Genomic DNA, 27,721 nt, shown 5'->3' with positions numbered 1-27,721 from the left:
CACCATTGAAATCGCAAATGGCAGTGGTTTGGGGTCAGTGGAATGTACACCACAGGGCGTCCGTCTCGGAGCTGTCCTTGAAGAACCAATCTGTAACAGTTCGTTGTGTCATTATGGTGCCAACTGCTGATCAGATTGCTGCTGCAGATGCAGTATGATGCGCCGGAGCCATATGCCGAACACGATGGCCTTCCCTCTCGGCTATAACATGTGGCCGTCTGGACCGCACAGACTTCTTGCGACCGTACATCCTCGTGACCACCAGTGTAAGCAATCACGTACAGTATCTACATTCCTGTCAAGTCCTCCTGCAGTTTGCAGAAGAAATATCTAGATTCTCGTCTCCCCAACGCACGACCTCGTTCTAACTGAGTGAGATGTTGATAATGACGTCTTTGTCGTCTTAAAGGGATGCTTGACGAACATCAAGTTGCCCCACATTGTCTGAGGATGTTCGTGTAACGTAAACAGACTCAGAAAATGTCCCAAAAAAGAAACAGCGGAAATGCATATGCTCAAAACATCAACAAAATTTAGCATTTGTCTAATTAAGCATAAATCAATTTTTAGACCATAATAATTGAGTGGAGAAACTCCTAATCTTATTCCACTCTGTCATCTTGCACAAAATAAAACAGGTTGACAACATATCAAAATTCATAGAAAACATAGAAAACGGTTTAGCTATTCCAAAATCATTAAAATTCGTAACACTATAAGAAATGGAATACTATTTGCAAAATTGATCAGAGTACATGGTCATAAAAAACAGGTATATCAAAATACGCAAACTAATAATTAATTACATAGAATACACATATTTATGTAACCTTTTCATAATTAATATTCTCGTCATGTCCAATTAACGCTAAACAAGAAAATAATATACAGCAGATAAAGTAAAACATAAATATTGACAGCAGAATCCTTTCACATCAGCTGTCCGGGAAGAAAAGCAACTCCACATTCCGTACTCGCGAGTACAAAGGATGCCGACAGCGGCACAAGAGCCAACAGCGGCTCGCCTCGACAGTATTGTTGCGCCCGCGTGTGCGGCACGCTTGATCTCACTCGCCCTTATGACGGCGTTTCCAGAACGTCCGTTTCACTGAATTCTTTAGGAAAAACTCACTCCCGAGTAATCTCAAGGAGTCCCTTAATACTATCACAGTGGATAACTCAACACTGTCCATCATCACACGCATGTACTAGCCTGAAACTTAAAACAGCGTCTAAGTACATCGGCAATGACTAGTAAAACACATATTCAGGAAATCTTACAGCTAGTTACAAAATCATATTTACATTGCTTAATCTACTGTGACTCAGCTGAAAACTTAAATTAGCAGCTTGGATTTTTCAATTGATAAATAATCACTCTCTCTTAAATCATTTAGTCAAAATTAATTACTTATTAATTACAACTTCTTTAATGTCCTCTTGGTCAGTCAAAAGCATGGCAATCTAGCAAACCTTAAATCTTACACTCTATATTTACATATTGTACAAATTACCCATTGTGTGGTATTAATCGATCCTAGGTTGGTACAATTTCAAATCTACTATATTTCGTGTACCTAATAGCTTTCCAGAGCTTGGATACTCTAAGCAATAAGCATTTGTGTGAGGTATACCAATGACTTTATATGGTCCATTATAAACAAACTTAAATTTAGAGATTTCATTGTCTATCTCGCTCGATTTCTCATGAGCTTTTACAAGTACTAAGTCTCCGATCGCAAACTTAGCAAAACGCGCTTTAGCGTCATGACGACGTATGCGAGCATCGGCTTTAAGCTTCATTACTTCTCGCAAACGATCTTTTTTCACACCAATACTAATGTCAATCCGTGGAGGGAATTTGATTATCTCTTCCACTAAACTTTTACTTCTGTCATCCAACAGGATTTCCTCTGGAGAAAATCCCGTCGATTCATGTCTCAAGGTGTTCATAATTCTCTCAAATACTGCTACATATTTGCCCCATGCCCTATGGTTGTGATGGCAATAGGTACGGCACAGTCGGCCTAGCTCGCGCATATACCTCTCAGCGGGATTCCCAGCCGGACAATAAGCTGAAATATGGATCACCTCGACCCCATTACTTTCCAAGCCTTCATTCCACAACTTAGAAGTAAATTGTGCCCCATTGTCTGATAGAATCGCCTTGGGCTTACCAATAAGAACAAAATAATCGTTCACAAGCTTGCTATAGACTGCTTTGGCTGTAGCTTTCCTAATCGGGTATAGTTTGATGAACTTGGAAAAAGCTTCTAGCACTACTAAAATGTAAGCAAAGTTTCCTGATGACTTGGGCAAAGGTCCGTACAAGTCCACGCACAGTAACTCAAAGGTGTCGTTAGGCCTTATACTTTGCATAGGACCACGACTCGTACAGTTGGTAACCTTCACCTTCTGACATAAATCGCAAGTTTTCACTCTGTCAGTAACTCGTTTTAACATGTTGTTGAAATGCACTACTTCACTCAGCTTTTCCGTACATTTCTTTGGTCCACAGTGACCATACGCCAAATGGTAGTAGTCTATTATTTCCGTGACGTATTTGGTGGGCCAGCATACCCGCCAAATATTACTATCTTCACCCTTACGTATGTACAAGATATGATCGTATATCTTGTAATACTTCCTTAATTTCTCTCCTTCTGGACTCTTTTCATCATATCGGGTTTTCACCATATTTAAACAACCATCCTCGTTTTGATGACGACGTAGATTCTTACAGATGTTCATTATTAATTTACGTCCCTCAACTTCTTTAAAATAGTACAATTTGACCACTCCATCTGCCTCATCTTTCAATAGACCTTGATTAGACTCGGGCAACCGCGACAGCGCATCCGCTACGCAATTGTCGGTCCCTTTTACGTAACAGATGTCATAGTTAAATTGCTGTAAATACAGCGACCACCTAGTCAGTCTTTCGTGAAGTAGTTTACAATCCTTCAGATAAGTGAGCGCCTTATGGTCCGTATGAATAATCACCTTACGGTCCCATAGGTAACCCTTGAACTTCTTGAATCCCCACACGATAGCGAGACACTCTTTCTCAGAAATCGTGTAGTTTCGCTCACTTTTTGATAAAGTTCGACTCGCGAACGCTATCGTCCGGTGTTCCTTATCCTCTCCTTTACCAACTTCTTGGAACAGTTCTACCCCCACCCCGTAATTCGACGAATCCGTTCCCAGATGGAAGGGTAGCGATAAATCAGGATGAAATAGTATGTTAGATCTTAACAACTCGTCTTTTAATCTCTCGAAAGCGGTCTGACACCCGTCAGTCCACACAAACGGAACATTTTTGCGTAAGAGGTTATTCAAATTTTCATCATTAAACACTTGTCCCTTTACAAATTTACGGTAAAATCCTGTGAGCCCTAGAAAACTTTTTAACTGTTTCCTAGACTTGGGTGGAGGACAATTCTTTATTGCCTCTAGTTTCTCTGGGTCTTTCGTAATACCAGCAGTGGTAATTACATGCCCTAAAAATTTCAGTTCCTGCTTCACAAATTCGCATTTCTTTAGCTTTAGAGTCATTCCGCCACGGCGCAATGCTCTAAAAACTTCATCTAACAGGTCACAATGGTCATGCCAAGTGGCATTGGCCAACAATAAGTCGTCAACATATACAGTTAATCTTGAACTCAAAGCCGGTCCTAGCACTTTATCTAGGGCCCTGATGAATACGGACACAGATATATTAAGTCCAAACGGCAGTACTCTATACTGATAACACCTGCCCGCAAACAAGAAGGCGGTGTATGGCCTAGATTCTTCTTCGAGTTCTATTTGCCAGTAACTAGCTGTCAGATCGAGGCTAGTCATGAACTTAACGTCATGAAAACGTTGCAAAATCTCCTCCATACTCTCTGGTCTGTCTGTTTCACGTTGAACGACCCTATTCAACGTGCGTGCGTCAATCACAATACGCACACTACCATCCCGTTTTGCTACAATGACCAAACCGTTATTGTATGGACTTGTACTTCTTTCAATCACTCCCCATTCGATCATCTTATCTATCTCCCGTTGCACTGCTTCCTTTTTGGACAGCGGTATAGCATACGGTCTCACGAAGAATGGTTCGTGCGGAATTACATGCAACTTGCATTTATATCCTTCCACAAGACCCGGTTTGTCTGAAAACACACTCTTATTCCTCATTATTACTTCATACAGGCCTCGTCTTTGCTCGTGTGTTACGTTTGACACACCGTCTACAATACTTTCCAATTCACTTTCTACACTATTGTCAATGCCGAGATTCCTCACATTACAGTAGTTCAAATTCATACCTACGTCAATACCATTCGGCCAGTTAACAATGTGTATAGGCTGGTATTGCCTATGCACACCGTCTCCTGCCTCGTCAAAACTAACTACTATTGTTTTATCTTGGGACGTACATGTCAACGTTTTGCTTTCGCAGTTAATCACTGCACGGTACTTTAACAGCCAATCTAACCCGATAATTACTTCCGTAGTTAAGTCTGGCACGACGACAAACTCTTGTTCAAATCGTGCCCCACATATCTCGAAGTTGACAAAAATCTGTTTTGTGACCGGTTTACTGGCCTTCCCAGTAGCACCGATAATTTTCACTCCTGTTACTGGCATAACTACGATGCCAGGTCTGTCTTTCAGTAACTCAAATATTTTCCCAGATACAGCACTCAATTCTGCACCGGTGTCAATCAACACGTTTAGTTGTAGGTCGTGCATATTAACAGACACTACTATCTGTCTACACTTGTCCTCGACTGTTTCTTTATTTTCCCACAGTAAATCCTCGTCTATATCCAGGTCATTCCAGAAAAAACCATCCGGCTTTGATCCTAAATCCAGTTTATCTGGCGGCTTTTTCAGCCTCTGTTCACATACAGTTTTAATTTCAACACGTCTGTCCTGAGGCTTAGTCTGTAGCGTCGCCTCCAATACCGAAACCTTTTCCTGTAACTCGTCAACTAGTGAGTGTTGCTTTGCTATCAATTCATTAATTGTCACCTTCTTTGATTCCTCTTTGGTCAGATTGATCTCATCTGCCACTCTACCTGGAGACATGTGCCCAGTAGTATCTGCAATTACTTCCTCTGGATCTGCGCAACCCACACTGCTATCGTCTGACCGTATAACGTCAGCTCTAACCTCATACACACTGTAATCTACGTGGTTTTCTACCAATCGTGTCCGGCTATCACTAAAATTTTCGTAATCTTTCTCCTTAATACTCTCGCAATGTTTAAACTGGATGTTCGCGTCGGATGGGTCGGCTACTTCTACCATTACAACTTTCGGTAAAGTCTGCCGGTTAGGGCCAGAACTTTCCGTTACTACTTCAACATTCAACTCCTGCGGGACGAAACACGACGAATCTTGCTCGTGCTCCCCATTAACATCAACTATTTCTAGTAAAGTCTGCCGGTTAGGGCCAGAACTTTCTATCATTTCACAAACACTATCTTCCTGCGGGAAGAGACGCGGAAAATCCTGCACGCGCTCCCCATAAACACTTCTCCCATACAGGCCCCTATAATCTCTTAGTTCGTCGTATAAGCGACCGAACTGCCTTAACCAGACCTCATCCCTCTCTGCATCCCCTCGCTCGATGACAGACGTTTTATCCGACATCTGATCTTCTCTCAACAATTGCGAATCATTCTTAAACTCAATCTCCAGTTCCGCTGTGGGTATTACAGCTGGCACCTTATAATCGATTTCCGGAACACTACTTAAATTGTTCTCACAGACAGTGAATGTACCTTCTACTGCCGTGTATACAGCTGATCTACTACTTGTGGGCGCACTCCTTTCTCTTAACACTGGCACACTCTCCCGCCGTTGATTATTCCATACGGAATTTTCATAACGACGACACCTGAGTTTTCTACTGTTATTGGGCCGCCAAAATTTCTCCACGCCCGGTCGGCCCCTCACCGGCGCGGCTAATGGTTTCCCTGTCTCGTCCCAGCAGATACAGTCCCCGGATGCTGCTGAGGCGGCTGATCACACCCTCTGGCGTTATTACTATTCTGTGAAGCCCGTATCACGTTAGTATGATACTGGTTTCCGTCATTCCTGTTATTATTTGCATTGTACCGATTGTTATTACGGTCCGAACCATTATTGTTATTGCTGCCATGGATGCGGTATGCATTATTCCCGTGGTTATCGTTGTTGTGGTTGCTGTGGTACCCATTGTTGTTACCACGGCCTCTGCCACTGTCGCGATTATTGCGCCAATTGTCCTCGTCCTCCACTCTTTCCAGGAAATCATTGATTGTCCTGTAATTGCTTCCTACGTATCGTTTTGTATCATCTGGAAGCTTCTTGTAGAGTTCCCAGACTATTTCGGATTCCGAGCGGCGGTCACGCAAATATTCCAACTTGCGGATCCAGCCCTCACAAAACTCCTTCATCGAACCGCGCGAATTCGCATCGAAAGGCCTCGATACGACAAATTCGCGCCAGACACTTTGCTGTTTTTGCTCTGACCAGTATTCAGCCAGAAACAAATTTTTAAATTCGTCAAAAGTCAGGTTCGTAATGTTGAGGTTTAAGCCCCAACGCTTGGCACCACCAGCCAACACATCAATAATCGCATTAATTTTTCTCTCATCAGTCCATGATCTGGGTAAAACTCTTTCACAATTTTTAATGAAATCCGTCGGGTGTATACCGCCTTTTTTCAAGGGGTCGAACCGCTCCTCTTTCGTCAACAACTCCGAACTATGTGCACAGATTGGCACATAGCTCTGTTTTTCGTCAAGTTTCCTTTCTAATTCCGACACCCTCGTAATCACTTGGCAAGTGGTTGTCGCAAGCGTTTCCACTTCCCTCTTTTTCTCTTCGCAGGTATTAGCCTGCTTCGTCACTTTGGTATCTACTTCGGATACTAAAGCCTTTAAAGTTTCCACCTTCTTTTGATCCTCTTTTTTCACTAATTGAATTTGTTCCGTCACCTTATTCTCGATGATCGGAGCAACTGCTTCTCCTACACTTTTCTCGATTCTGCTAATTTCAGAATTAAAACGAGTATTTATGCTCGCAATTTCCGTCTGAACGCCTATCATTTCCTGTTTAAGATTACCGATTTCGGTATTAATTACAACAATATCTTCTTTGATTTTATCAACTTTTGTGTTAACAACTCCAACATTGTTGTTAACAACGTTAATAGCTTTGTTCTGATTGTCTAGCATCCGTTCAAATTTTTCAGACTGAGCTTCTTGCTTGACCGATTGACTCTTGATTTCGTTAATCAAAACGTTCAATAAATCAGTTAAATTCCCGGAAACTACCGGTTTTACTTCCGTAGCGGCTTCCTCTTTAATTGCCCCCCCGTATTCGTCATCGAGGGATTCAGATTTGATTTTCACTTCTGATTCCGAAACATTTTCTAAAGTTTGGAATTCCATTTCTGCTCTTTGTTGCGTTTCGCCGGTCGCGTCTTTCATGCTAGCCGCCTGCCCCTGAACAATGGGTACCGCGGTGCGCGTTTCCCACTGTTCGACCGATTGTTCCGTATCCAAGTCTACCAAATTTTGGCAATTGTTGCCTTCACTCATTTTAATAATTTTCAATATAACTGCCAAATCTCAACTCTAATTAGGATTCCTCACACGAATATTCTCGCTGACGTATCGACCATTTCGTAACCAGTACTTTGTTACGAGATTTGCACAATGCAAAATTCGTGTCCAGAACAACCTCAAATTTGAAGATTGTCCTGTCACCAGGTCGCCACGTGTAACCTCCCCCTCACTTATCGACCTTAATGACAGTGAAAAATTAAACCGCGTGTACCTAATGGAAATTTGGGAAAAGCAATCGTCACCGAAGTTAATCTGTCGGTAAAGAGGGAGGAAAGGGTTACATCTAAATGAAAGGAAAAATGCAAATGAAACTGGTGGAAATTAATTTTGAAAAGGGGTAAAGATAATAAAGAAAGTAAATGTGCGGCCGTTACGTTAACAATTAACTAGCGGTAATTAGATATTTGAGATTTGGGGGAAATCACGGTCGCCAGTCCTAAGGACAATTACTATAGTAACTGAAAAAGAAAGGTTATTACACATATAATTAACACTAGAAGCGTGGCAACTGAAGGTTGACACGTGTAGTGTGAAAACTGAAAGTTTGTCAGAAGTAATAAATTTCGCTACACTCTGACTTAATTTAGCAAAAGAATTAATAAAACCGGAAAATCGAAAGTTAATTTAGTGACTGAAGTTAATAGTGAGCTTTCTTTCTGAAGCACATCGAAATCCAGTAAAATACGGTTAGTCTTGGACTACCTCAACAATCATTTCAAAAGCAACTTGACTCTACGCAATTTAGAAACAAGAGATTTAACTTTGAACTTGAATTAAATGATTCTGAACTATTGACAATAGTAAAATTTAGTACGTACCAAGCAGAGCTGCAGTCACAGGTAAGCTAAAATATGCTAACAAAACTCGCACTCTAAATTTGTGCTCGTGTAACCTAAATATTGTAGCCAGCTACTGAACTTTGAAATTAAAGCAGTGAAATCTAATTATATTATTTTAATGCTGGCGTTTGAATTTCAACGACACTCGGGTTCATTTCGGAAAAGGAAGGGACCCTGCTTGGCAATGCAATTGGGACAATGAGCAACAAAGGTTCATGCTAAGTTGCTGTAATTTTGCGAGGCAAATGGAACAATTTGAAAAGCTGAGGTCTGCCATACAGTTCTGAAACTTTACGTGCTTTTAGTCTTCCTTGTTGGTTGATTGAAGGTTTGAAGCCGTCGATCGAGGAGGTGGCGACAGTCACTCATTGTCGGCCGTCGCTGTTGCAGAAGCTGGATGTTGGCGCGCCTTCTTCTCGACACGGTCACCAGGCGAAACGGGCTCTTGATGTGCGCCAGCTAATGCTTCCCGTCCGCGACACCATGTCAGAAACTATCATCGCGAGTCGAGCGCAATTACATGCTGCCAAACCCCGAAAGCGCGGCAACTCGCGGGAGCGTCACACAACACCTGCTCCACTCGCTACTCCCGCCAGACTCTCACTGTTCTGCCCGCGCTTCACGCGGCAGAGTTAACACTACCAAAGATCCTACACACTTTGAGTCTTCACACGACCTATCGATGTAATCGTTCGATAGCAGTTTTCCCTAGGCAAGACCCAGCGTAAAAATACAAATAATATTTACGAAACAAACCAATTATACATCGACATGAGTGCATAAATATATATATATACAAACAGTAAAACAATTACAATATATAAAGAGACAGAAATGTCATATCTTGAGGTAACAAAACAAGGAAAAAAAATAATAGTACAATAGATGGAAATAGGAGGATATGCATTTCCGGCGTTACAAAGTCATCGCGTCCAATCTCAAAGGTAATTAACGTTCACGACCGTTGCAATGTGTATTTAAAGCAAATCTGATTTTCATCTTCATAGTGGCGCTACCAGCACCATTCGTTCGCGACTGGTGCGAAATTTAAATGGACATCATCTTTGGGGTGCAGAAATACGCCTACCAACTTTCGTTTATGTCGCACAACTCCATCGTGTCGCAATTTTTTTCCTTCGGTGTGTTGTTATCGCTCATTGTACGGCGACAGTCCATAAACACTCCTTTTAACCATCATTGCGGTAACATTTGAAGCTTAATATTAAAGGCCACATCTGAGATAACTTAGGAAGTGTAAATAATAGCTCTCCCAGTGGCCTTATCGTAACACAGTATATTGGCTCTGTGACACGGTACTGCACCCAGTTGACTGCCAGACCAGTCCACCAAAAAACCAATACGGAACTAGTCGGTAGTAGAGCATGAGTTGACTAAAATATTTGCAAGTCGTTAAAGTGAAGCTAAATCAGACTGTTCGTGAAAATAATGCTGCAGAGACTTAATAGTTCAGGCCTGATGGTGATAGGTGTTGTACATTAATCACGCGTATAGAATATGTGTTGAAATGACCTCATGAGTGATATTTGTGGTACACTCAAACAATACGGAAGTTCGCAGATTTGGAAAGTATGATCAACTCAGTCCCTCGTAATAAGAGAAGAAAGGAAAAGGAAAGTACTCGAGTTTAAGATGTCGTCGACGTCGATGTCGGACAGAGTACTGGAAAGATAGATGAAGGAAGCGGCCTTGAACTGTTAAAGTAACTACTCTGGTATTGTTGTGAAGTGTTACCGAGCGACGTCGTGAGACTCCAATCAGACTGGCTGGACGCAGATTAGCAGTGCGCCCTACACGAATCCAGCGCCTCAGCCGCTTCACTTGGCGTCCGTCGACTCTGGCCCAGTAATCGATAAGCTTGTATAATGACAAAATTTATAACATTTTCACAATTGCTTGAGCGAATTTGCCCGTATATTATCCAAATGCAGAACTTGCGGGCTTTCGAATTGAATGATGAAAGGATGTGAGGTGGCCCTCAACTATGCACCCTCTGACTCAGTGATGAAATATTAAAAGTTGGCTGGTTTCGTTGTCTAGGGGCTGGGATACGTAGTTCCCGCGTAACAAGTCAAATACTGCTGAGTCTACAGTATATGATAAGAATACACACATGAATCTAATGGTTGAAGGCTTCTATCACTCGGCAATTGCGGATTATGAATGTAACATATAAATTTATACACTACTGGCCATTAACATTGCTACACCAAGAAGAAATGCACGCCCGCATCTCGTGGTCGTGCGGTAGCGTTCTCGCTTCCCACGCCCGGGTTCCCGGGTTCGATTCCCGGCGGGGTCAGGGATTTTCTCTGCCTCGTGATGGCTGGGTGTTGTGTGCTGTCCTTAGGTTAGTTAGGTTTAAGTAGTTCTAAGTTCTTGGGGACTTATGACCACAGCAGTTGAGTCCCATAGTGCTCAGAGCCATTTTTGAAGAAATGCACATGATAAACAGGTATTCATTGGACAAATATATTATACTAGAACTGACATGTGATCACATTTCCACTCAATTTGGGAGCATAGATCCTGAGAAATCAGTACCCAGAACAACCACCTCTGGCCGTAATAACGGCCTTGATACGTCTGAGCATTCAGTCAAACAGAGCTTGGATGGCGTGTACAGGTACAGCTGCCCGTGCAGCTTCAACACGATACCACAGTTCATCAAGAGCAGTGACTGGCGCATTGTGACGAGCCAGTTGCTCGGCCACCATTGACCAGACGTTTTCAATTGGTGAGAGATCTGGAGAATGTGCTGGCCAGGGCAGCAGTCGAACATTTTCTGTATCCAGAAAGGCCCGTACAGGACCTGCAACATGCGCTCGTGCATTATCCTGCTGAAATGTAGGGTTTCGCAGTTATCGAATGAAGGGTAGAGCCACGAGTCGTAACACATCTGAAATGTAACGTCCACTGTTCAAAGTGCCGTCAATGAGAACAAGAGGTGACCGAGACGTGTAAACCAATGGCACCCCATACCATCACGCGGGTGATACGCCAGTTTGGCGATGACGAATACACGCTTCCAATGTGCCTTCACCGCGATGTCGCCAAAAACGGATGCGACCATCATGGTGCTGTAAACAGAATCTGGATTCGTCCGAAAAAATGACGTTTTGCCATTCCTGCACCCAGGTTCGTCGTTGAGTACACCATCGCAGGCGATCCTGTCTGTGATGCAGCGTCAAGGGTAACAGCAGACATGGTCTCTGAGCTGATAGTCCATGCTGCTGCAAACGTCGTCGAACTGTTCGTGCAGATGGTTGTTGTCTTGCAAATGTCCTCGTCTGTTGGCTCAGGGATCGAGACGTGTCTGCACGATCCGTTACAGCCATGCGGATGAGATGCCTGTCATCTCGACTGCTAGAGTGATACGAGGCCGTTGGGATCCAGCACGGTGTTCCATATTACCCTCCTGAACCCATCGATTCCATATTCTGCTAACAGTCGTTGGATCTCGACCAACGCCAGCAGCAATGTCGCAATACGATAAACCGCAATCGCGATAGGATACAATCCGATCTTTATCAAAGTCGGAAACGTGATGGTACGTATTTCTCCTCCTTACACGAGGAATCACAACAACGTTTCACCAGGCGACGCCGGTCAACTGCTGTTTGTGTATGAGAAATCGGTTGGAAACTTTGCTCATGTCAGCACGTTGTATGTGTCGCCACCGGCGCCAACCTTGTGTGAATTCTCTGAAAAGCTAATCATTTGCATATCACAGCATCTTCCTCCTGTCGGTTAAATTTCGCGTCTGTAGTACGTCATCTTCGTGGTGTAGCAATTTTAATGGACAGTAGTGTAAATGAAAGAGTGCGATTAAATAAAATCTGCAGGTACTATCTTAACGACTTTAAATAATGAGTACGATAGTAGAAGTACTTTTGAAAATGCGGTATATTTCTCGAAGACACTTGTTGGTGTTGATGGTCCAGCAATTAAATAAAATTTAAGTTGAATTACAGGGAAACAATAGATTCGTACTGCACGTAATTAGTTATGAACGACAACATAGCTCGCGAGATATTCACTTCTAAACGCACACTACTTCTTCACTGTAGAAGCCACGGAATTCTCACACGTGCACAAGTCGGCACTCCGAAGTATTTCTATCTGCCGCGACCACGCGCAAACCGTTCCACACTCCTCAAGCCTTTCCCGCGCCTTCGCGTCCAGCCCTCTCCCTCCTGTGCCGTACCCTCCAGAACTGCCGCACTCTCAGAACTACCTCGTGTCCTCTTCATCCAGTCTCCCCATTCACAAGCGCTGTGATTGGCTAGAGCACTCGCGCCATGTCTTTAAGCCAAAAAAACGCACCCACACAAACATTTTCGAAGCAAGGTACAGAATAGGGTTTTCATTGACCCCTCCGAATATTAGGGCGCTTATTATTATTATTTTTTTTTCAGTGTCTCTTCAAGTGTATAGACTTTCGTTCGTGCGAATATTTTATGTATAATAGGTGTTTGTACCACGTGCTACATGCATGTAAGTTGTATAATCATTTGGGTTTAACGATGTGATACCTTAAAGGCAATTACATATCTTTCTATTCAGTCTACAGAATCACTTGTAATCCCTTAAGGGGATACGGAATCGGATTTTGGGTTAAAAAATCGAATTTTTTTTTATTGGCGTATTATATTCTGCCATGTTTCCTCTTTAAAATGACGTATCATACATAGCTCTACTACAATTATAACTATTTTATTTTTATATATTTGTGAGATCGGGTATTGCGGTTTAGTTATACACGTCTCTCGTGGCTGACCATGAACTTTTTGGCAGTACCTTTAAAGTGACATGAATTCAAATATCCCGGTTTCCAGTGACTATTTATACACTAGTTGCCCGAAAATGTTTCTCTCTGGTTTCCTCAAGTTACTCTTTGACTTTGTGGCGGGACTGTTTTGTAAACAGTGTGATATAAGAAAGTAGTTGTTGTTGAGTTATTTAGTATTTAGTGCTTCATTTTTCGCAGTGAAAATGCCTAGAGCTAAAGCAAAAGTATTTAAAAAGCGTGTGAACTGGCAAAAGAAAAGAAATAATGATTCATTAGCAAAGCAAAGCAGTTCATCATCATCACTGTTGGAAAATGTGAATCCACTTATTACTGATTTGCCGAACGAACTTACACCAAATGAAAACAGTGCTTCTCATAAAAAACTAAGAGATTTGGAAGAGAAATATAATTTACTTGATAGAGGGAATGAAGTTTTTGAACTCATTGATACGAATATATTGTGTGAAGCTCTTGAAAACAGTTTGTGCTGCAAAAAATGTCATGGAAACGTTTCTCTGAAAGTAGAACCCCATGTTGGCCTGGCTGCCCAGTTTAATTTAATATGCAGTGTTTGTAAATACAGCTGTAAGTTTCCAAGTTCGGTTTCAGTAACTGTAAATAATGGATACAAGAAAACTGAACTTTATAGTGTAAATATTAGGTTAGTTTATGGATTGCGAGCAATTGGTAAGGGCAAAGCAGCTGGTGATATGCTATGTGGTGTTCTAAATCTTCCAAGTGCACCTTCAAAGTTTGAAGCTTACAATTATGTACTAGGATCTGCAGTTGAAGATGTAGCACAGAAGTCAATGCAGGTTGCTGTGGAAGAAGCAGTGGAAGAAAATGACGGCAGTCGTGACCTCACTGTGGCGTTTGATGGCATGTGGCAGAAAAGGGGCCACACCTCCAACAATGGTGTTGTAACAGCAACTAGTGTTGATACTGGCAAGGTTATTGATGTTGCAATAATGTCTAAATACTGTAGGTGCACAGGCAGGCTGAAAAATGAACACAGTGATGACTGTATTGCTAATTATTATGGTAGTAGTGGTGGCATGGAGGTTGCTGGGGTGAAGAAAATTTTTCATCGCTCTTCACAGTGGTATAATGTTCGCTATGTCAAATATCTGGGAGATGGTGACTCTAAAGCATTCAAAGAAGTTTTGGAAAGCAAACCATATGGGAACAGTGTAAATATAAGCAAACTTGAATGTATAGGACATGTGCAGAAGAGAATGGGTGCCAGGCTGAGAAGGTTAAAATCAGTTATGAAAGGGAAAAAACTAGATGATGGGAAAACCTTGGATGGCAGAGGAAGATTGACTGAATCCATAATAGACCACATTCAGAACTGCTATGGCCTTGCAATCAGGCAAAATACAGGCAATCTTGAAGAAATGAGGAGAGCTATATGGGCTTTATATTTCCACACCGCATCCACGGATGAGCATCCACAACATGGTTTGTGCCCCAAAGGTGAAAACAGCTGGTGTAAATACAATAGGGGACTAACAACAGGAGAGAAATACATTCACCACCACAGTCTACCATCAGCCATAATGGCAGAAATAAAGCCCATTCTCAGAGATCTGGCTGACAGAAGTCTTCTGATGAAATGTCTTCACGGAAAAACGCAGAACCCCAAAGAGTGCTTGAATAGTGTGATATGGCATCGTCTCCCAAAAACAGTGTTTGTCGGAATTAATACACTACATTTTGGTGTGTATGATGCTGTGGCAACCTTCAATCTTGGAAATATAACTAAATGCCAGGTCCTTCAAAAGTTGGGTATGTGTGTTGGTTCCCGTACGGTACGTGCTATGTTCTTTTTAGATCAGCACAGACTAAGGCATGCTGATAATATAATCAAGACATTAGTGAAAAAAGCAAGACAGGTGCAGAGGGGTGCCAAAAGAAGACTTGAAGATGATTATGAAGACTGTGAAGGGGGTATTAGCTACGGATCAGGAATGTTTTAATCTTCTTTCTCCGTTTCCCGTAAGTTTACTTTTTACTTCATCTAGGAACATTATCTCAGGTACTGGTCAACCTAGAAGTCTGAAATTTTTATGACGTAGTGACATAGGTCCCTATTACATACTGAAACAACGATTTTTTAATTACTTGATTTACAAAAGACTTAGGGGTGATAGTCTAGTAAAAAGCGATGGAAAAAATTTACTTAAAAATAAATGTACAATATCTCTTTAAGAAAATACTTTGACAATAAACTGTTGTTTCAGTATTGTTGTAACATATGAATGCACATACAGTAAAATTTTTACCTCTCTGTCTCCAGTAGTTTGTGAGAAAATGTTCCCTATAGTAGGCATATATTAACATTGCGGGGATAGGTGATTCCGTATCCCCTTAAGATTATTTTCGAATACTCGTCTTTACGGCAGAGCTGCGCATTCCTGAGGGAATAGATTAACACCGATTAGAAACATAGAAATTTCGTTGAATTATCTTCAAGATCTGTTAGAGCAGTTTAGTAAATATGGTGAGGAATTCGCCTATCCTTTTCTCTGCATCCTTTTACAAAACTGTAGATAAGTGGTCTACTGCGATTGTTGAAGGCGGTGGAAGTTAGTCATTTAGGCATACGTGTGGTTGCTTTATGCACTGCAAACAACTATGTTAAAAGCATAGTTGTTTATACATTACTCATGTGAATTCGTGTTGATCACAGCTCAACAAGCTTATCGCAAATCAGTTAACTATTTACTTATGGCCATTATAAATACGTTGTGCAAAGTAAGTTGATCCTTCGTCATGTTTCCTTACTGGTGCAGTCAGATGGCATTATTATATGAATTAATGGGTCTAAAATTCGTAGTCGAAAGGGCATTTCAATAAAGTGCATGTGCCGAGAGACATGTTTAACTATCATTCGAATTTAATAAAATGACACGAGGTTCACAACGTCACTCGTTGGGTGAGACAGCTGCCGTATGAATAACTTGCTGCGGGCCTTAAAGGCCTCGTTAGACGACAAGATTTTAAATTTACAGGGTGGTGTAGTTTGATAAGTGTAATAAATTTCAGTTCTGAACTCAAGGTAGTGACGTCGCAACCTCTCAGAAACGTCGTACTAACAGACGGATAGTCATGGAGTGAAACAGGAGTTATATCTGGCGTTCCCCAGGAATAAGTCCTCTGCTGACCCTAATCTACATAAACGATTGAGGAGACAATTTGAGGAGCCCTCTTAGATTTTATGCGTATATTGCTGTCATTTATCGTCTCGTAAATTCATTAGAAGTCAAATCAATTGCAAAATTACCTAGGCACGATATCTGTACGGTGCCCCAAACTGGCAACGTAATGTAAATAAGCAATATGAGGTCAACCAAATGAGTACGAAGAAGTTCGGGTACACGATAAATCACACTAACCCTTAAAGGTTGTCAATTCAACTAAATACCTGGGAATTACAGTTACGAACAACGTAAATTGGAACGAACACGCAGAAAATGTTGTGGGAAAGGCGAATCAAAGACTGCCTTTTGTTAGCAGAACAATTAGAATTGCAATAAGTCCATTAAAGAAACTCCTTGCTCTCTGTCCTCTGTTAGGGTACTGCTGTGCGGTATGTGAACCTTACCAGACAGGTTTGACGGAGAACATGGCGAGTTGGGATGGCAAACATTAAAACAAAGATGTTATTCTTTATGATGAGATCTTCTGGCGAAATTTCAATCCTCAACGTTCCTATAAAATGTAAATGTCGTGTGACTAGGGCCTCCCGTCGGGTAGACTATTCGCCGGGTGCAAATCTTTCGATTTGACGCCACTTCGGCGACTTGCGCGTCGGGGATGAAATGAAGATGATTAGGACAACACATCACAACACCCAGTCCCTGAGCGGAGAAAATTTCCGACCCAGCTGAGAATCGAACCCGGGCCCTTAGGATTGACATTCTGTCGCGCTGACCACTCAGCTACTGGAGGCGGACAAACTTTCCTACGAAAATATCGTATTGACGGCTTCTGGCAGTCATAAATGATGATCGTAGTAAAATAAGAGAAATTTACTCCCCCTCCTTTGGCTATAAAACCCTATTTTTCAACATAATCTCTGTTCAATGCGACGGCCTTGCACCACCTTGCTGGGAGGGCCTGTATGACTGTATGGTTGCACTCTACTGCTCGACTTAGAAGCCGACTTCTTGCTGCAGCAGTAACTTCCCCATCATCCATGTACTGCTTCACACGGAGTGCATCCTGTATTGGGCCAAAAAGATGGAAGTAGGAAGGTGAGAGATTCGGGCTGTAGAATGGATTAGGAAGAACATTCCAATGAAGTTTTGTTAGCTGCTCTCGGGTGCGCAGACTTGGGTAAGGCCTTGCGTTGTCATGTAGAAGGAGAATGTGGTTTGCATTTTTGTGGCGACGAACACATTCTTCAGTTACCTGGGAACCGCATAGCTGTGTGCGGCCGGCCGGCACGCGGGAGATCGGACAGGTTTGCGCGACCTTGGTGTGATGACGACAGACGCTTCGTCCAACGACTCACCGTGCTTTTGTTCACTTCCAGGAATCCGTACACATTCTGCAAGGGTCTATGAGTATCTGCGATGATCTGCATTTTTTTTTTTCGCCTAAAGGAAATAAATGACAGCTTCGCGAATCTCTTGCCCAACGTAAAGTCCCGAGCGACTGGAAAAAAGCGCAGGTGACCCCTGTATATAAGAAGGGTAGAAGGACGGATCCTCAAAATTACAGACCAATATCCTCAACATCGGTTTGTTGCAGGATTCTCGAACATATTCTCAGTTCGAATATAATGAATTTCCTTGAGACATAGAAGTTGCTGTCCATGCATCAGCACGGCTTTAGAAAGCATCGCTCCTGCGAAACGCAACTCGCCCTCTTTTCACATGATATCTTGTGAACCATGGATGAAGGGTATCAGGGGGATGCCATATTCCTTGACTTCCGGAAAGCGTTTGACTCGGTGCCCCACTGCAGACTCCTAACTAAGGTACGAACATATGGGATTGGTTCCCAAGTATGTGAGTGGCTCGAAGACTTCTTAAGTAATAGAACCCAGTACGTTGTCCTCGATGGTGAGTGTTCATCGGAGGCGAGGGTATCATCTGGAGTGCCCCAGGGAAGTGTCGTAGGTCCGCTGTTGTTTTCTATCTACATAAATGATCTTGTGGATAGGGTGGATAGCAATGTGCGGCTGTTTGCTGATGATGCTGTGGGGTACGGAAAGGTGTCGTCGTTGAGTGACTGTAGGAGGATACAAGATGACTTGGACAGGATTTGTGATTGGTGTGAAGAATGGCAGCTTACTCTAAATATAGATAAATGTAAATTAATGCAGATGAATAGGACAAAGAATCCCGTAATGTTTGAATACTCCATTAGTAGTGTAGCGCTTGACACAGTCACGTCGATTAAATATTTGGGCGTAACATTGCAGAGCGATATGAAGTGGAACAAGCATGTAATGGCAGTTGTGGGGAAGGAGGATGGTTATCTTCAGTTCATTGGTGAATTTTGGACCCATTCTTGAGTACTGCTCGGGCGTTTGGGATCCCTATCAGGTCGGATTGAGGGAGGACATAGAAGCAATTCACAGGCGGGCTGCCAGATTTATTACTGGTAGGTTTGATCATCACGCGAGTGTTACGGAAATGCTTCAGGAACTCGGGTGGGAGTCTCTGGAGGAAAGGAGGCGTTCTTTGCGTGAATCGCTACTGAGGAAATTTAGAGAACCAGCATTTGAGGCTGACTGCAGTACAATTTTACTGCCGCCAACTTACATTTTGCGGAAAGACCACAAAGATAAGATAAGAGAGATTAGGGCTCGTACAGAGGCATATAGGCAGTCATTTTTCCCTCGTTCTGTTTGGGAGTGGAACAGGGAGAGAAGATGCTAGTTGTGGTACGAGGTACCCTCCGCCACGCACCGTATGGTGGATTGCGGAGTATGTATGTAGATGTAGATGGAAGGCATTTCCGTCACAGACGCTATTTTGAAAGCTATGTGTAGTTCCGGCACATGTCGGAACCTTATGAAACTATTGGGGCTGAAGCGGGAGTATTCGACGATGTCCCACAATAAGTTCCGCATTTTTTCAGCTGAAATTCACTCAGCTTAAAATGTGTTGCACTAGTTTTTGAACACCCCTAGTATTTGATAACCCCACTGGGGACTTGTGCACTGGTTCGCCGTCGCCTCAGCTGTGCTGTTACAGCCCGCGTGTGCGCACCTACCTGCCAGCTGTGTGTCGTGTGTTGACAGGAGCGTGACGGGGCGCCTCCCGTACCCCGAGGAGCGGCCGCGGCAGTGGCGCGCCTGGGCGGGCTACTCGGTGTTCGCGTGGCTGGCGCCAGCGCTCTGCCTCGTCGTGACGCTGCTGGCGGACATCCAGCCCAGCGTGCCGCCCTCCTTCGTCAGGCCCAGCCTCGGAACCGCCAGCTGCTGGTTCAGCAGTGAGTCACTCCACACCCCTCACTCACTAGTCATTAGGGTTCATGACATATACAGGGTGATTCAAAAAGAATACCACAACTTTAAAAATGTGTGTTTAATGAAAGAAACATAATATAACCTTCTGTTATACATCATTACAAAGAGTATTTTAAAAGGTTTTTTTTTCACTCAAAAACAAGTTCAGAGATGTTCAATATGGCCCCCTCCAGACACTCGAGCAATATCAACTCGTTCCACACTCTCTGTAGCATATCAGGCGTAACAGTTTGGATAGCTGCTGTTATTTCTCGTCTCAAATCATCAATGGTGGCTGGGAGAGGTGGCCGAAACACCATATCCTTAACATACCCCCATAAGAAAAAATCGCAGGGGGTAAGATCAGGGCTTCTTGGAGGCCAGTGATGAAGTGCTCTGTCACGGGCTGCCTGGCGGCCGATCCATCGCCTCGGGTAGTTGACGTTCAGGTAGTTACTGACAGATAAGTGCCAATGTGGTTGATTGTGGAATTTGCAGCTCTCTGCTAGCTCTGCGAGTCGATTTTCCTGGGCTGCGAACAAATGCTTGCTGGATGCGTGCTACATTTTCATCACTCGTCCAGAACTTTTCCCTTTGCACAAACACCCATTCTCTGTAAACTGTTTATACCAACGTTTAATACACCACCTATCAGGAGGTTTAACACCATACTTCGTTCGAAATGCACGCTCAACAACTGTCGTCGATTGACTTCTGCCGTACTCAATAACACAAAAGCTTTCTGTTGAGCGGTCGCCATCTTGGCATCAACTGACGCTGACGCCTAGTCAACAGCGCCTCAAGCGAACAAATGTACAACTAAATGAAACTTTATAGCTCCCTTAATTCGCCGACAGATAGTGCTTAGCTCTGCCTTTTGTCGTTGCAGAGTTTTAAATTCCTAAAGTTGTGGTATTCTTTTTGAATCACCCTGTATATTGAAGTCATGGATGAACATTCGTAACAAGGCTGGGATTCGAACTAGGGTCCGCCGCTCACTAGGCCTGCGCTGACTACTACTTCACCGTGGCACAGAGCCTTGGCGTAACTGCGTGGTGCTATTCCAGTACAGTTGGAGTGTCTCTCCAGTGCTGTTAGAGTTTAGGAGGTACACCAAGTGGGATGAGGCGTGAATGGATATTTGGACTGAGGAGGGACTGGTGGTACGGTAGTCCATGCAGCTGTGAAAAGTGACTGTGCCAGGGTGGCGTAGTGGACAGGGAATCTGCGTAGTGAGCAGGAGACCCAGGTTCAAATCCTGGCTTTGGTTCAAATCTCCATTCGTCACTTCAGTCTACACACTCATGGTGGTTCACCTCAAACTTGCACCGCAAATATTGCGAAAGTGGAAACTGCTATTGATATGTGCTTTTCACGTAATGGATTAGTAGTCAGCGACTCGTATTGTTAGCTAATAATATTTAGTGTATTTTTTTGTTCAGACATACACTTTTTTAAATGGAACAGTGCCTGTTGGCATTAACAAATTGAAAGTAGGGAAAATTATAATTTCAGTGGTGCTTGTGCAGGATTCTAGTACGAATCACTTACGAGATATCGTATTTTGAAAAGTTTCCACGTCGGCATTTGTTTATGCCGTTCAACCTGCATTGTTACTAGGCACAATGTTGTCATGTTTGCTTAAATTGTGCTCGTGTGTTGCTTGAGTGCATCGCGACTTGCTAATCAGTTAGTGTGTGACAATACAAGCACACTTGTGCTTGTGGGCGGGCGATGGGATTCACCAATGCAGAAAAAGCTGATATTTTCATGGTCTATAGAGAGTGTGGGAAGAAGGCAATTCGTTATTTTACAGTGTGTGCGGCAAGATACCCCATTAGACATCAACCATCTCGGCAGTTACTTATCAACTTCTTCAAACAGCTACATGGAAGACGTAGCGTAACACCTACACAACGTAACAGAAGGAAACAAGTGACGACAGAAGAGCGGGAAATTAATGTTCTTGCTGCTGCTGTTGTAGTTAATCCGCACGTGCTCTCCAGCGCAATCGTACGAGTCAGGCACGTGTCCAACGTATTCTCCATAGACACGCACTGTTGGTCTGTTGGCGATTCCCTTGGCTTCGTCAGGTGGAATTTCAGCGTCCTTGCATTGTAAACATGTTATGTGGAATAGTAAACCATCAGCTGGTAGGCCCGTTATTCATCCATGGGACACTGGACGCGCACACGTATCGCAGCCTTCTAACAGACTACCTTCCATATATGCTAGAAGACGTTCCTCTGCAGACTAGGAGGGGCGTTCGGTCCCAACATGATAGCTGTCCAGCCTATAGTATATGAAGGACTACAGTCCGTCTTCGCGAATAGCTTCAAATCGTTGGATTGGACAGAGGACCCATTTCCCGGACTTGAAGCCTGTTCACCTTTTTCTGTGGGGAAAACTGAAAGACGCTGTCTACAATGACACACCATTGTTATGCAACGAAACCGACGTATTATTACAGCCTTCCCGGACATCTCCGCGACGAGGTGAAAGAAGAGGTTCATAACTTTCTGAACAGCATGGCGGCGAGCTGGTATCACATGGGCATACAAAAACTGCCACAGCGTCTACAAAAATGCATCGACAGAAATGGTGATTATGTCGAAAAAATGGCTAAATGTTCAAGCTGTAAACAGATGTAAACCATTGTAGAAATAAACAGGTCTATATATAGTTACAAAAAATAGGAGACCTTACTTTTGGAATTACCCTCGTAGTATACGCATTTGTGTTGTTCTTTAGTGTGTGCTACCACAGGTATTGTCAAGTGTCAGTGTGGGCACTTTACAATAAAAGATATCTTGTAAACGACTACCACTAGAATCCTACAGCAAACACCACTAACGTTCTAATTCACCCTACTTTTAGTATGTTAATGTCAATAGCCATTGTTAATTTTGATAAATTGTATGTTTGCAAAAAATTGTTTCTAAGTATTATTACAATCTGTTTATTGGCAAACAATATAAATCCCTGACTACCAATCCATTCTGTGAAAACTGCACAATATATATATATATAGAATGTTATAGATATTTGATACGTGAAAAGATCGCTGCTGGAACCATATAGTTTCATTTAATTTGGGTTCACTCGGAACAACCTGACAGTTCACCTGGAGGATATTGGGCTTGGACATATGTTACTACAACATGACACGAGTCAGCGATGAGGGCATGGGGCGTGGATGCTTTAGTATTTTGCAGTGTCAGTGTCGACTGGGAGAGAGAGGCCTTAACGGCAGCAGTCAGCGGCCTCTGATCACGTCCATGCGAAATGCCAACATTAGACGAACTGGGTTCGATCTCTAGAAAGCAGTGTTGTGACGGGGCAGTCTTACGTCACCTACAGGCGTGCGAGGTGTCAAAACCTATCTGCTGTGAGATTAAGGCTGAAAATTGAGGTGTCCTATGGCAGGGACGCCTCTACTGGACTCGGCTATTAAGGGAACCTTCAGAGAAAGGGAATCCTAAGGAACCATCACTGATGTTAAATACACTACTGGCCATTAAAATTGCTACACCAAGCAGAAATGCAGATGATAAACGGGTATTCGTTGGACAAATACATTGTACTAAAACTGACATGTGATTACATTTTCACGCAATTTGGGTGCATAGATCCTGAGAAATCAGTACCCAGAACAACTACCTCTGGCCGTAATAACGGCCTTGATTCGTCTGGGCATTGAGTGAAACACAGCTTGGATGGCGTGTACAGTCACAGCTGCCCATGCAGCTTCAACACGATATCAGAGTTCGTCAAGAGTAATGACTGGCGTATTGTGACGAGCCAGTTGCTCGGCCACCATTGACCAGACTTTTCAATTGGTGAGAGTTCTGGAGAATGTGCTGGCCAGGGCAGCACTCAAACATTTTCTGTATCCATAAAGGCCCGTACAGGACCTGCAACATGCGGTCGTCCATTATCCTGCTGAAATGTAGGGTTTCGCAGGGATCGAATGAAGGGTAGACCCACGGGTCGTACGTAACACATCTGAAATGTAACGCCCACTGTTCAAAGTGCCGTCAATGCGAACAAGAGGTGAGCGAGACGTGTAACCAATGGCACCCCATACCATCACGCCGGGTGATAAGCCAGTATGGCGATGACGAATACACACTTCCAATGTGCGTTCACCGCGATGTCGCCAAACACGGATGCGACCATCATAATGCTGTAAACAGAACCTGGATCATCCGAAAAAATGGCGTTTTGCCATTCGTGCACCCAGGTTTGTCGTTGAGTACACCATCGCAGGCGCTCATGTCTGTGATACAGCGTCAAGGGTAACCGCAGCCATTGTCTCCGAGCTGATATTCCATGCTGCTTCAAAAGTCGTCGAACTGTTCGTGCAGATGGTTGTTGTCTTCCAAACGTCCCCATCTGTTGGCTCAGGGATCGAGACGTGGCTGCACGATCCGTTACAGCCATGAGGATAAGATGCCTGTCATCTCGACTGCTAGAGATACGAGGCCATTGGGATCCATCAAGGCGTTCCGTATTACCCTCCTGAACCCACCGATTCCATATTCTGCTAACAGTCATTGGATCTCGACCAACGCGAGCAGCAATGTCGCGATACGATAAACCGCAATCGCGATATGATACAATCCGACCTTTATCAAAGTCGGAAACGTGATGGTACGCATTTCTTCTCCTTACACGAGGCATCACAAAAACGTTTCACCAGGCAACGCCGGTTAACTGCTGTTTGTGTATGAGAAATCGGTTGGAAACTTTCCTTATGTCAGCACGTTGTAGGTGTCGCCGCCGGCGCCAACCTTATGTGAATGCTCTGAAAACCTAATCATTTGCACATCACAGCATATTCTTCCTGTCGGTTAAATTTCGCGTCTGTAGCATCATCTTCGTGGTGTAGCAATTTTAATGGCCAGTAGTATAGTTGTATATTTTCTGTCCTTCAGTAACTATACAAAAAGTGCGTAGGTGGTGGAGAGGGACTCCACAAAATTCTAGGCCTAAGAGAGTTACGGCGCTGCCAGTGTTAAATGCGGAGATGGGAGGAACGAAAATGGAAAGCTCTATGTCCTTGATCGGAGACGGACGGCCACTGACTTGGAGTTCATGTGACTGATGCCAAGTGAACTCGTTGTTCGTAAAACATTAGGATTTTATAGGATAGGACCTCTGTTCTCAAGTTTCCCACCTGCGAGAGGCATTCAGTAATTAATTTTCTTGGCCAACTTCGGTTGAAAAAAAATGGAGAATTAGTTTTGGCACAATGTGTAATATCTCCACTTCAGCCCTTATAGTTTCATGAAGCTGTGATTCGTAGCAGCATTATACGTAGCCTTCAAAATGGCGTCTGTAACGAAAGTATGTTCCAAGCATAGAGCTGTCAGTTTCATTTGACGGAAAAACAGAGACTCGCAGATATTCATAGGCTCTTGCAGAATGTCTACGGAGACCTGGCGCTGAACAGAAGCACGTGGAGTCGTCGAGTGAGGAGGCTGTTATCAAAACTTCATTGGTCTGTTTTTCATCATTCACTGTACAGCCTGAATCTCGCATCTTTCGACTTATATCTGTTCGGCTCAACGAAGCTTGCACTCCACGAGGAGCAGTAAGTGGACGATGGGGAGGTTCCTGATGCAGGAAGACGTTGCCTAAGATGTCGACCAGTAGAGTGATACCATTCGGACATATAGGCCCTCAAAACAAGGTGGTGTAAGGCCGTCGTACCGAACGGACATTATGTTGAAAAATACGATCTTGTAGTCAACAGTGTGGAATAATATAGCGTGTTGGGATCTCGAGTAAAACCAACCTGCTTTCAGAAGAAAATGTGTTCATTACTTACTGAACGCCCCTTGTAGATGGGGCATTCAGCCAACCTCGTGTGACACATTTCCGAGACCATCGCGGAACTATCCGAAGTGTGCTCGTCCCGCTTCGTACCTCGTCGCAAGGGAGGGTTGCTTGCCATTTTTTGTATAAATAATAATTATCGCCTTTAAAACGTTTGGTGGAGGCGGGGCTGAGTGTTTTCTCCTGGCCGAAGGTCTTTGATCAGCGTTCCCGAGCACAGGAGACTGCTGAGCTATGAATTCGTACTACTAAGAGTTAGCAATCACGTGTTCATAGTGAACCTGATATATACAAACATGCCACTGGAAACGTCGACGCGACCATCAGAGGTCCATCGGTGAAGCGTATACGTTGAACACAGCATGGACGAGATGGACAGGCCTTGGTCCATTTGTTGGTGAATTCTCGCTAGATGTGTCGGCCATGCCACGTCCTGCTTTTTGCGCTTCTGACGAAAAGTGGAAGATGATCATCGCTTCTGCTGTCCGCCCCGATAGCTCAGTGGTTCGATTCCCGGCTGGGTCGGAGATTTTCTCCGCTCAGGGACTGGGTGTTGTGCTGTCTTCATTATCATTTCATCCCCATCCGGTGCGCAGGTCGCCCAATGTGGCGTCGAATGTAATGAGACCTGCACCAAGGCAGTCGGACCTGCCTCGCAAGGGGCCTTCCGGCCAATGACGCCAAACGCTCATTTCCATTTCCATGGCTGCTGCTGTCTGGTCGGGATATGAAAGTACAAGCGGCAGTTAAATGAAATCGTGACAGATGGAAAAAGTAAGTAAATTATTTATTGTTTCAAAAGTAATCGCCGTTAACTGTCAATGCATTCATCCCACTGTGAGACAAGGCGGTCAATGCCTTCCAGAAAAATGTTTGCCGTCGCCTGCGGAGCCATGATTGCACCCAGGGGTGCACTTCTTCGTCCGAAGCAAATCGACGGCCTCGAATGTCTTTGTTCTGGACTCCAAACATCTGTCCGGGCCCACTTGTTGCCTAGGTTGTTTAGAGTACACTGCAGAAGTTTCGCTAGGAAGCTCGAGCCCGTACACAGCCTCCTTACAGTACCGATTTCTCTCAGTGCGATTTCGGTATTTTTGGGGCCCTGAAGAGCCATATGTGACTGTCTTCTTAGTTCGGACGAAGAGGAGCACGCCTGGGTACAATCATGATTCCGCAGGCAAACACAAACATTTTTCCATGAAGGTGCTGGCCGTCTTATCTCACAGTGGGATAAATGTATTAACAATTATGTCGATTACTTTTGAAACAGTAAACAGTTCACAAACTTTTTTTCCATTTGTCTCGATTTCATTTGACTGCCCCTTATAGCTAAGACTGTTTCGCCGATTTTTGATGTGTTCCAATGGTGTCAAAATACCCTTTCACATACTGAGCAATACGTGCAACATTTATGTGGCATGCACGTCATTGCTGTCAGCTACATTACACTGCAGATATGGATCTAAAATCTGTGTTCAGTATAACTGTGGAATGAGGTCTGATTTACGCCTGATTCATATAACTGTTACGACCAGTGTAACATCCATGCAAGTTTAGAAAAACACCTGCATGTAACAGTTGGAACCTACTTTTTTTTTTTTTTTTAATGGTGAAAACCGGGCTTCGCAGCAGGCCTTCAGCCATATGTGATAGTCGTGCGTGAACTGAGTCTGTAATAAATAAAAACGTTAAGAGTTAGAAGACGATTTATCTTTTGAACTGGTAATTATCAGAGCGCGGCAAGCGATAGTGACCGTGGGTGGGAGCGTGGGAGGGAGGGGCGAGGGCGTAAGCAATGCTCTGTCCTCCACTACGGATGACGTCACCTTTTCTTTGCATTGTTAGAAAATTCTTTGTCTGCTTAAGATCTACAGGTGTGATACGTATTACAGAGAATGTGGATCAGACTCTGCGATAAGTTTAATCTTCATAAGGCAACGTTAAGCACGTGCAACGAAGAAATACAATCGCACAAACATTATGTTTGGTACCTCATGTAGTACAAAGTGAATTCATCATGCAAAAAGGTGGGAAAATAACTTCCAGACAAACACATGACACAGTTTCAGAAAAATGGAGATACCAAAACGCAAAATTTTAATGTTGAAGTTTTTCGTCAGTATGCATAAACCTGTCAGCAATCCTACGGTATCTT

At 43.5% G+C, this 27,721-nt stretch overlaps 1 protein-coding gene across 1 annotated transcript in view; it reads left to right on the top strand.

Moving 5' to 3' along the window:
- The window catches only part of LOC126441603 (G-protein coupled receptor Mth2-like), a 214,682-nt gene that overhangs the window by 143,118 nt on the left and 43,843 nt on the right, over positions 1-27,721 (top strand). Inside the window, exon 5 of the mRNA XM_050090682.1 lies at positions 19,519-19,709. Within this exon, the coding sequence (XP_049946639.1) occupies positions 19,519-19,709 (191 nt within the window). The remainder of the gene's footprint in view (positions 1-19,518; positions 19,710-27,721) is intronic.

Source organism: Schistocerca serialis, chromosome 1 (genome assembly GCF_023864345.2).
Source record: "Schistocerca serialis cubense isolate TAMUIC-IGC-003099 chromosome 1, iqSchSeri2.2, whole genome shotgun sequence".
Classification (NCBI taxonomy): Eukaryota; Metazoa; Arthropoda; class Insecta; order Orthoptera; family Acrididae; genus Schistocerca; species Schistocerca serialis.
Note: the sequence above shows the minus strand (reverse complement) of the source record. Positions and strands in the feature narration are given on the sequence as shown.